Source organism: Nuphar pumila, chromosome 4 (assembly GCF_984573655.1).
Source record: "Nuphar pumila chromosome 4, dmNupPumi1.hap1.1, whole genome shotgun sequence".
In the NCBI taxonomy this organism is placed as follows: Eukaryota; Viridiplantae; Streptophyta; class Magnoliopsida; order Nymphaeales; family Nymphaeaceae; genus Nuphar; species Nuphar pumila.
In genome coordinates, this window is record NC_143252.1 from 70,824,226 (window position 1) to 70,835,686 (window position 11,461).

The 11,461-nt window shown below is 45.9% G+C and overlaps 1 protein-coding gene across 1 annotated transcript; it reads right to left on the reverse strand.

Annotated features, from left to right (window-relative positions):
* Nucleotides 1-2,628: 2,628 nt before the first annotated feature.
* Nucleotides 2,629-6,091, reverse strand: LOC149840266 (uncharacterized). Its single transcript, XM_090003089.1, has 4 exons — nt 5,275-6,091; nt 4,855-5,115; nt 3,740-4,660; nt 2,629-3,432 (listed from the first exon to the last, which is right to left on the reverse strand). The coding sequence occupies exons 1-4, from the start codon at nt 5,735-5,737 to the stop codon at nt 2,960-2,962; spliced, it is 2,118 nt and encodes a 705-aa protein (XP_089859215.1). The 5' UTR covers nt 5,738-6,091; the 3' UTR covers nt 2,629-2,959.
* Nucleotides 6,092-11,461: the final 5,370 nt, after the last annotated feature.

The window sequence follows — 11,461 nt, forward strand, 5'->3', positions numbered from 1 at the left end:
TTTTCCTGTTCTCCCTCCAACCTAGGCCTTTCTAGTGGGTCCACTGCATCCAACTGTCTTTCCCTTTCCTTCACTATCGGCTCCACCATCGCCTTCCTTTCTCTATCCTTTTTCTCGTCCTTCTTCTCCTTCATTATTCTCTCCTTCCTTTTCTCGAGCTCCTTCTCCTTCCTTTCTCTCTACTTCCTTTCCTCGTCCTCCTTCTCCTTCCTTATTCTCTCCTTCCTTATTCTCTCCTTCCTTTTCTTGTGCTCCATCTCCTTCCTTTCTCTCTCCTTCCTTTCCTCGTCCTCCATCTCCTTCCTTTCTCTCTGCTTTCGCTCCTCCTCCCTCTCCTTCCTTTCTCTCTGCTTTCTCTCCTTCTCCTTCTCCTTCCTTTCTCTCGCCTTTCTCGCCTCCTCTTTCTCCTTCATTTCTCTCTCTTTCCTTTCATCGTCCTCCTTCTCCTTCCTTTCTCTCTCCTTCTGCGCCTTCTCCTTCCTTTCTCTCTCCTTTTTTGCCTCCTCTTTTCTTTCTCTCTCCTTTTTTCTCGTCCTCCTCCTTCCATCGCCTTTCTTTCTCTTCTTTTTCTTCCTCCTCCAAATAGTGTTTTCTTCTTTCCAGCACTTCCTCTTCCTGCTTCTTCCTTTCTCTTTCTTTTTCTTCCTTCTCCAACTTCTCCTTTCGCCGCCTTTCTTCCTCCTCCTCCTTCTCCTTCTTTCGTCGCCTTTCTTCCTCCTCCTCCTTCTTCCGCAGCCTTTCTTCCTTCTGCCGCCTTTCTTCTACCTGCTTCTTCCTTTCACTTTCCTTTTCTTCTTCCTCCTTCTCCTTCCGCTGCATTTCTTACTCCTCCTCCTTATCCTTCCGCCGTCTTTCTTCCGACTGTCGTCTTTCTTCCGCCTGCCGCCTTACTTCCACCTGCTTCTTCCTTTCTCTTTCCTTCTGTTCCTTCTCCTTCTGCCGCATTTCTTCATCTTCCAAGTCTTGTTTCTTTTTTTCCTGCACTTCCTCCTCCTGCTTCTTCATTTCTCTTTCCTTTTGTTCCTCCTCCTCCTCCTTCCGTTGCATTTTCTTCTTCTCCTCATCCTCCTTCTCCTTCCGTTGCAATTTCTCCTTATTCATTTGCATTTGCCTCCTCCGCCTCCTTCAGTAGCTTTGCCTTGTTTCGCATTGCTTTATTGTCCAAGATCCAGTTATCCATTACCGCCCTTGACTCAATCTGTACCTTGTTAAAATACCTTTGTCAATCCTCCGCACTCTTTTTTTCCCTTTCCCTCTGCTCTGCCATCTTTCTCTGCCTTCTCTTTTCATTCTCCTCCGTATTTCTTTGTTTTGTCTTCTCTTTGTCATTCTTCTTCTGCATCTTTCATTCTTCAGCATTCTTCCTTTGGTCTGCAGACTCGATATCTGATAGATAATCTTCCGCATAATACAATTCCAACGCTTTTTCCCTGTCTTTATCGTTCTCAATCTTAAGTATATTTTGGTATCTTTCAAAAACCTTGGATAGATGGGACTGGCGGATCACTTCTCTAATACACAAACCATAGAACGACGGGGCATCTCTTCTCTGATGAGACACAAACATTGCTAACCTACACAACAAATTAAACGATCATCATGATTACAAATCGTCACAACATTTGGGTTCATAAGTATACATCTTTATAAGATTTCTCAAACTTACAAGTCGTTGTATAAGAAGAAACCTACAGATTGAATAACGAAACCTTACACGAAACTCACCGAAACGATAGGATTTTGGATATTCCAACTGTAGAGTAAGCAACACTAAAAACTAATACGTAACAGAAGGTGGCAACGATGCTGCGACTGCGCGTAAGACGGAAACGGATGCTCTGGAACAAAGGAAAGGATGCTTGTACACATATGAAAGGAAAGGATGCTCCGGTAGAGTTTTCTGCTTTGGGCGAGAATGAATTGTTTTGAACTATTTAAATCCTACAACATACTGCTTGCTACATACGCAAACTTTGCAAAACGTTTTGGCGCGATAACGATGAAGGGCATTTTTGTCCTTTTCACAAACCGACGATTCAGTTTTCTACAAAAAAGGCATTTATGTCCGTTCGAGAAAGAGGAAGCGAATGGCGGTAAAGGGTACTTAAGTCTTTGCTTTGCTGCGGCACCAAATTACGATGCAATATGATGCGAACACACATGAGGATACATGTTGGTCTACATCTTATACGTGGCGCTATTTAGAACACCCGAACATGAGATCTCAGTACCGGCCCTGTTGGGGAGGTTAGGCGGAACCCAAACCAGAACGGCTGCCCCATGTGGCAGAGGGATTATATCCTGGGCCTTCAACTTGATAAAGGACCCCGCTTACCAACCTTTCCCGTGTAGTATATCGCACCACATTTGCGTGTGACTATTTATGAAAAACGAGAAAAGAAACATGGAAGCTCCTGCAGCTATTGTTGCACAGCGACGAGATTTCATGTGGGATCCATTTATCTATCTTTTCCAATTTTAATGTCTACGTAATTCAACCGGTTACTTAGGTAGGTATAGCCGTGACTAAGGACATAGAGATTTATGCCTGAATGCCTGTCTCGTTGATCAATTTTGCCAATGGAAGAAGAGGACGAACTTGCACATGATAGACAGACCGAGAGAGAATTGAGAAGCGCCAGTAACAAAGATACACCCCAACGAGTTCAACGCTTGCTTGCTTTTACATGAAAGCTACCTAAACATCACCGGCAGCTTCACGGTGTCGTACCACCAGGGTCCCCCAAAAGGAGAGCAAGCAATCACTCGCTAGGGGTGCCCACCGAGTGGGTAATAGTAGTGATAAAAAAGGATACAAACATGAAATGGTTCTCCGATTGTTAAATAATCCAATTAGCAGGAGGCAAGTCAGTGATCCATTCCGTGTCCTCCTCAGTCATCCAAAAAACGAACGATGCTGCCAGGCGAGAGCTGATCGATGGATGGATCGATCAATGAATCAGCTGTTACGGCTGTTGAGCTCTTGGACTACTGTGCACATGGCTGGCCTGTGGCTCGGCAATTCACTCGTACAGCATAGCGCGACCCTGACCATGCTCATGGCCTCCGTTATGGAGTAATGGCCTTGCAGCTTTGGATCCATGAAATCTCCCAGGTTCCCCGATTCAGCGGCTTGCCGCATTGATAGAGTGACCCTCCTCTTGCCCGACAAGATCTGTAGCACCAACACTCCAAAGGCATAGACGTCGCTCTCCTCTGTGAAGCGACCAACCGTCATGTATTCAGGGGCGAGGTACCCCATGGCAGCACTGGCCTTGAGCGTGGAGAAGACAACATCATCAGCCAGAAGCTTGTGCAGACCCGAGCCAGAGAGCAAAGGATTGAAGTGTTGATCCAGCAGAACTTTTTCTGCTGATATGTTCTGATGAACCAATGGAGGCTTATTGATATTCCCATGCAGGTATTCCATGCCTGACGACACAAAACAGAGAAGCAAGAAGAAGAAAAGGTGAAAATATCGCCTTGAATCAAAATCGTTTCCACAAATGCAAATGTCCATCCAATGATCCAAAAGAAAAGATGAAACTGATAAGAATGCGCTGTAATCTTCCATCCAAATGCGGAGATCGTGCATTTACCCCACTTGGATTTAATTTGCAATTCAGGGAACCATGGAGTCTGCCAAGCATTAGCAGAATGAAAACGAAAACGCAGAGATGAAAAATAATTGCAATAAAAATAATTAATGAGGGAGAGGGAGACAGAGAGCATCACGTACCTTTAGCAATGCCATTGACGATCCAAACCCGGGTGGACCACTCGAGCGTCTTTCCACCATCGTCGACTGTGTCGAGATAGTCAACCAAGCTACCGTTGGGCACGAAATCGTGGAGCAGGAAACACTCCCCCCTTCCCCTAGAGCAACAGAAGCCCCTCAACTTGACGAGATTGTCGTGGCGGAGAGACGCAACGATCTTCAAACCTTTGAGGAAGTCATCCTCCTCCGTCTTGCAGCTCGTCTTGTTGATGCTCCTCACGGAAACAAGAGAGCCATCCCTCAGGATTCCCCTGTACACGGCAGAGAAGTTGCTCCTCCCCAAGAGATTGACTTCAGAGAAGTACTGGGTTGCCGATTCCACCTCCTCCAGATTGAATCTGAAGGCGTGCAGAGGATCCTGCGAGCGAAAAGCACCCACACTGCTGCTGCTGCTGCCGCAGCAGTTGTGGCCTTCATCCGCCAGGGGATCCCACCCGTGGGAGTACTCGAGGCTAATCAAGGGGGAGGCGCTCTTCCTGCTGAAGTCCTTGACGGTCGTCACCTCCGTGCTCACGCGGCTGTCGCTCGGCTCGAAGGTGCTACCGATCTTCTGCTTCTGCCGCCGATACCACGAGAAGAGGAAGAGGCTGCATACCAAGCTCCCAACAGCAATGGCCACGACACCCACCAACACTGCGACCCTCGGAGCTTTGGAGGAAACAGAGGTGGAATTCTGGAGACAGCTCCTTCCGCCGCACGTTGTGGGTTGCTGAACATTAGCAGACTCAGGGATCTTGGGAGGAACGCCCCCAAACGGTTCAGGCCTTACGAGTTGTTGTGAAGAAGGATCCGATGAAGTGCAGGCTCTTAGGTTGTCGTAACCCACACCACACAGATCCTTGTTGTTTTCGTAACGAAAACCTCCCTTCAATCGTTTAAAATCTTGGTACGCGAATATCGTATGCGTGCAGACACCAACGAACAACAAACATGAAAAGGGGAGGGCAGAAGAGAGAGAGAGAGAGAGAGAGAGAGAGTATCATCATCGATTGTTGACGTTGCGTGGTACTTTAATGAAAATAAGGAACATAATCGGGGAAAAATAGGGGAAAAAAAGCAAAGGGCACGGGAGATACCACTTGGGACGGTGCCGGAGAGACTGTTGTTGCGGACATCCAGAACTGTCAGCTGTGAAAGAGAGGCGAGTTTGCTGGGGATGGAACCGAAGAGCTGGTTGGAACTCAAATCCAGCCGAGTCAGCAGCGCCAGATCTCCAAGCGTAGCCGGGATGGCGCCAGTCAATCGGTTGTTCTGAAGAGCCAAGACGCTTAGCTTCTTCAAAGACCCCAACTCCTTAGGAATGCTCCCTTGTAGCTGATTACAACAAAGCTGCAACGCTGGGGGAGGGAGAAGAGAGTGGACGAAGACAAGACAAAAAGAAAAAAAAGAGAAAGAAATGAAAGCCCACGACTTGCATTAGCTAAATCTAGCGTTTAGCCTGCAGAGAACCGAAACAGAAACAATGAAAATAGCACTACTTTTTTGTTCCTTTTTACCTTGAAGGTTGGGCATGGATCCCAGCTCCAGAGGGATGGAGCCGGAGAGTTCATTGACGTTGAGGTAGAGATCGGTGAGCTGAGTGCGGTTGGAGATCTGCTTGGGTATCTGGCCCTTCAAGGAGTTGTAGTGGAGGTAAAGCCCAGTAAGGCTTGTGAGACCGGACACAGATTCAGGGACAGAACCGGAGAGCCCCTTCCCCTGCAACGATATGTTAGCGACCCTGCCCTGCTCATTGCATGCTACACCCAAGAAGGAGTCCCTGCAAGGGTTCCCGTCGCTCGTCCATGAGGAGAGAATCCGACTCTGAGGGTCCAAAGTCGCCTTCATCTCCATCAGAGTCGCTACCTCAGAAGCAGTGGCCCCGTGGCTCACCCTGAAGCCATAAGCCCAAAGCCACAAGAAAACCAAGTGGAGGAGGATATGGCGAGCTTCGCAGTGAAAGACACCCATAATGCTCATCACATCGAAGGACAAAGGAAGAGAGGAAACAGAAGGAAAGGAAAGGAGCGGTATAGTCCGTCCCTATGCCTTCCCTCAAAGGGGTTCTTGCATCTGTGCCTTTGCCAAATCCCTCTCTTCTTTGTCTGTTGGTCCCTAGAAGAGGTAACGACAAGGATGGCAACCCGAACCGCCGAGAAAGCGAGGCTATCTTCGATTAAACACGTGATGAAGGGCGTGGGATAAAAGCAAAGGCAAAAGTGTGGTGGTTCATCCTGTTCTTGTTCTCTGGGAAAGCTGCTTTGAGAGAGAGAGAGAGAGAGAGAGCAACAACGATATCGTCTGCAAATCGAGGTGAAAGGCAGAGAGAGAACCACTGGGTAAGGCCTAGGGCATTTTTTTTTTCTATCTGTCTCTCTCGGTATTTACGCTATTGTCCCTACGTTTACCTTACCCGTCTTCCAGAAGCCATTCGACCGAGAACTTACCCAACATAAGAGGAAAAAAGTACGATAACATGATGCTTCGACAGCTGTTTCGTCTACAGAGGAGGGTCTTCTTTTGTCGTCAACACAACACTTGGATTAATGGAGTTGGTGCACTTAGAAAACCGGTACCAATAAATGTTGGTAAAATAAATTAGGGTTTTATGATGAGAAACGGGACGGAGACGGGGACGGAGAAAACAAATCGGTTCAAGGAATGGAAAAAAGAAAATACGTAGGGGAGGGAATCCCGATGAATAAGGAAAACGCAAACCCATTTTCCGATACCAACGGCTCCGATTCATCTTTTTCCGTTGTTTACCATGTTTTAAGTTAATAATTTATTCATTTAATTTTCGTCGTTGATACTTACGGCTAGCAGAACACAGGCAACACAATATACCCCTGGCTTTGTTCGTTTCAAAAGCACTTTGTCCAAGGGCAGGGATGGCATTTTATTTGGGAGAGGACATAGGGCAGTGCCCTGAGTTAAGTTTGGGGGAGACGGCAGAGGGCAGCCCTGCACGCCTTCTGCTACTTGGGGAAAAAAAAACTTTGCTTTCCGCGCCCTGCCTGGTGAGCAATGGTGATAGTGAAAAGGAAGTTGCGTAATATTCTTTCCCTGGAATTTCTCCTTTTATCCTCTGTTGTTGCAGCTGGCAGAGGCTAAAGTGATGAGTGACTATGAGATATTGGAGGTGGGCGAGGTTGGTCGAATTGGACGGGTAGGAAGGGCAGTGGACGGGGGAAAACGAAGGCCTACGTGTCATTTGGATCGTGATGGAGGACATGAAACGGGGATGAAGGTTAAAATCAAAACCCTAGCAGGAACGAAGGTGGGGATGAACTTATGCACCCCATCTTTGATTCTCATTAGTACTTTTAAGAATGGCAGTGGGCTAGAGAGAAACCGAGCTCTATCTCACCTCACCCAGTTTGGATAGGGGATGGAGGATATGAAACAGAAATGAAAGTGGGGATTAAGGTTAAAATAAAAGCTCGTCCGAAGATCTAGGCTGAGATGGAGGGCAAAATTTTAAGACGAAGCAAGGGTCAAGACCTTGTCCTCTGCCTTCCAGGTCCACTGCCATCCCCATTAACGGCGATCGAAAGAAAAATAAAAAAAGATAAAAAGAAACGCTTTTTTGGCATTTTGTAAGCTATACCTTCCTCTATTTCATGCTATTATGCTTTTTCTGCCCCCATCTCAGTTGTCGTCCATCTAAACTACCCGACTTGGACCTTTCGAAAATATGGTCCCCACCTCAATGACAAGTTAAAAGAAAAAAACAACCCAAAAAATGACCGTACCTTTTTTACTTAGACCTGTCGTATGCGCTCGATGGTGGCATCGATAGACCCACCAGCTCTGGTATTCCCTCATTTATTTTTAAATATTCCCATGAGTTCTACGTTGAGGAAAACGGAAGGGGGATAGCTTGGGATTTTTAAAATTTGAATTTCTAAACGGGCGTAAAATATGCAACCCCGCAACGTCCCATTTTTAAATAAACCGACCGCTGGACGTACGAAAGAGTGATGTGGGAAGCCGGAGCCTCTTTTGGCATTGTACTTCCCCAGGCAGGAGAGCTTACGACACTCATAGCACCGCACGTGCTTTCACGAACGTAGCACGTGCTGCCGATGACCATGACTTTGTCCATCTAGAGCCATCATGAGATGGTTATCATGAGGGAACGGCAGTGGATCGGGATGGGGGCAGCAAACAAGGTCTTCAACACCGCAAGCCCGAAGTAGGTTATATGTCCCCCCCTCCCAACAGGGCCGGTACTAAGATCTTATGTTTAGGGGTTCCAAATAGCACCACGTATAAGATGCAGACCGACATGTATCCCCATGTGTGTCCGCATCATATTGCATCGTAATTTGGTGCCGCAGCAAAGACTTAAGTATCATTTACCGTCATTCGCTTCTTCTTCCTCGAACGAACATAAATGCCCTTCTTCTAGAAAACTGAATCGTCGGTTCGTGAAAAAAATAAAAATGCCCTTTATCGTTATCGCGCCAAAATGTTTCGCAAAGTTTGTGTATGTAGCAAGCTGTATGTTGTAGGATTTAAATAGTTCAAAACAATCCATTCTCGCCCAAAGCAGAAAACTCTACCGGAGCATCCTTTTCTTTCATCTGTGTAAACGAAGCATCCTTTCCTTTGTTTCAGAGCATCCGTTTCTGTCTTACGCGCAGTCGCAACATCGTTGCCACCTTCTGTTGCGTATTAGTTTTTACTGTTGCTTATTCTACAGTTGGAATATCCAAAATTCTATCGTTTCGGTGAGTTTCGTGTAAGGTTTCGTTATTCAATCTGTAGGTTTCTTCTTATACAACGACTTGTAAGTTTGAGAAATCTTACAAAGATGTGTACTTATGAACCCAAATGTTGCGACGATTTGTAATCATGATAATCGTTTAATTTGTTGTGCAAGTTAACAATATTTGTGCCTCATTAGAGAAGAGATGCCCCGTCGTTCTATGGTTTGTGTATTAGAGAAGTGATCCGTCAGTCCCATCTATCCAAGGTTTTTGAAAGATACCAAAATATACTTAAGATTGAGAACGATAAAGACAGGGAAAAAGCGTTGGAATTGTATTATGCAGAGGATTATCCATCAGATATCGAGGCTACTGACCAAAGAAAGAATGCTGAAGAACGAAAGATGCAGAAAAAGGATGACGAAGAGAAGGCAAAGCAAAGAAATACGGAGGAGAATGAAAAGAGAAGGCGGAGGAAGATGGCAGAGTAGAGGGAAAGGGAAAAAAAGAGTGCGGAGGATTGACAAAGGTATTTTAACAAGGTACAGATTGAGTCAAGGGCGATAATAACTGGATCTCGGACAATAAAGCAATGTGAAACAAGGCAAAGCTACTGAAGGAGGCGGAGGAGAGGCAAATGCAAATGAATAAGGAGGAAGTGCAACGAAGGAGAAGGAGGATGAGGAGAATAAGGAAACGCAACGGAAGGTGGAGGAGGAGGAACAAAAGGAAAGATAAATGAAGAAGCAGGAGGAGGAAGTGCAGGAAAGAAGGAAACAAGACTTGTAAGAGAAAGAAAGGCGGCAGAAGGAGAAGGAGAAGGAGAAACAGAAGGAAAGAGAAAGGAAGAAGCATGTGAAAGTAAGGCGGCATGCGGAAGAAAGGCGGCAGGCGGAAGAAAGATGGCGGAAGGAGAAGGAGGAGGAGGAAGAAAGGCAGCGGAAGGAGAAGGAAGAGGAAGAAAAGGAAAGTGAAAGGAAGAAGCAGGTGGAAGAAAGGCGGCAGGAGGAAGAAAGGCGGTGGGAGAAAGGCGGCAGGAGGAAGAAAGGTGGCGGAAGAAGAAGGAGGAGGAGGAAGAAAGGCGGCGGAAGAAGGAGAACGAGGAGGAGGAAGAAAGGCGGCGGAAGGAGGAGGAGGAAGAAAAGGAAAGAGAAAGGAAGAAGCAGGAGGAGGAAGTGCTGGAAAGAAGGAAACACTATTTGGAGGAGGAAGAAAAGGAAGAGAAAGAAAGGCAACGGAAGGAGGAGGACGAGAAAAAGGAGAGAGAAATGAAGGAGGAGGCGAAAAAGGAGAGAGAAAGGAAGGAGAAGGCGCAGAAGGAGAGAGAAAGGAAGGAGAATGAGGACGATGAAAGGAAAGAGAGAGAAATGAAGGAGAAGGAGGAGGCGAGAAAGGCGAGAGAAAGGAAGGAGAAGGAGGAGAGAAAGCAGAGAGAAAGGAAGGAGAGGGAGGAGGAGCGAAAGTAGAGAGAAAGGAAGAAGATGGAGGACGAGGAAAGGAAGGAGAGAGAAAGGAAGGAGAGGGAGCACGAGAAAAGGAAGGAGAGAATAAGGAAGGAGAAGGAGGACGAGGAAAGGAAGGAGAGAGAAAGGCAGGAGAAAGAGCTCGAGAAAAGGAAGGAGAGAATAATGAAGGAGAAGAAGAACGAGAAAAAGGATAGAGAAAGGAAGACGATGGTGGAGCCGGTAGTGAAGGAAAGGGAAAGGCAGTTGGATGCAGTGGACCCACCAGAAAGGCCTAGGTTGGAGGGAGAACAGGAGAAAAGAGTGACCAAGGTAAATAAATCTGGCCTGTCTTTGAAGATTTAATAATATGTTCAGCGATTTTGGTACAGCGATTACTGTGTTAGGTATTAATATCTATAGCGATTACTGCGATAGTCTGTGTGCAACCAATATTATTTATAGCGGTTAGTAGAATAGTATTTATAAATACAAATGGAACTAATTGACAATTGGTATGAATAATATGTTATTTTTTGTTACAGGGAGGTCACAGGAGAAGTAGAGCACCAGGTGAAAAGCTCGGAGGCCGGTGTCAATGGCCTGTAGTTCTGTCATGGTATGGTCAGCTGAGTGCATATCAGAAAGACCGATTATGAAATATGCACTTCGGTGCCCTTTTGGACCAGCAATATTTTGAAACTTGCTGGAATACCATGACCCACCTGGTAAATAAGTGGAATGATAAGACTAACACATTCGAGTTTGATTCTTTTGAGATGACCATGACTCTAGAAGATGTGGCGAGGATCACTGGCCTTAAGTGCGATGGCAGTGCTGTCCTATTACGACATTCAAACTATAACGCAAGAGAAGAATGCACGACCCTTTTGGGAATGTCGATGGACGAATGGAGTCAATGTATTTCAGGTGGAATGAAGTCCACATCAATGAAAGTGTCATTTATCTGTAATAAATGGGAAGGTCGCTCCGCTACTTGTGCATCTGAAACAGCTGACCAAGAGTTGCGCGGCTTCCTTCTTTATTTTTTTGCTCTTACATTATTTTCCGATTGTTCTGGTTCGAGAATAAGTTCCATGTGGCTGCAGTACCTGACAGACTTAGACGAAGTCGACAACTATGCCTGCGGTGTCGCTATGCTCGCACACTTGTACAGTCAACTCTACCGTGCGAGTAATGATACAAAAACAGTTGGGGGATTTTGGCCATTTGTTTAGGTATTTGTTGATTGCATAGTTAGTAATTGTAGACTAATTTCATTGAAGGTTGTAGTGTTACTAATAATATTGTTTTTGTTAGGCTTGGGCGTAGGAACATATTATCCCATTACGTCCACGTGCTACTCCTGCGAGTTGTGGTTTTCCAAAGATCAGTCGGTGGGCTAGAATAAACGTCACAATGCATAATGCTAAGTCCATTTTAGATGGGCTGCAATTGAATGAGGTAAACGTTCTAAAATTGTTTACTTATCATTGAATATTATAAATCGTTGTAATGTTTAGCATTCTTAAGTAATCATCGTTGCA

What these genes read in the sequence shown, in the direction of transcription:
- LOC149840266 (XM_090003089.1), bottom strand. Translation starts at nt 5,737, where the DNA reads ATGAGCATTATGGGTGTCTTTCACTGCGAAGCTCGCCATATCCTCCTC. An exon ending in CTCCGGCACCGTCCCAAGTG is followed by an intron (nt 4,661 to 4,854) that starts GTATCTCCCGTG and finishes TCGCGTACCAAG; the next exon opens with ATTTTAAACGATTGAAGGGA. An exon ending in CGTCAATGGCATTGCTAAAG is followed by an intron (nt 3,433 to 3,739) that starts GTACGTGATGCT and finishes TTGTGTCGTCAG; the next exon opens with GCATGGAATACCTGCATGGG.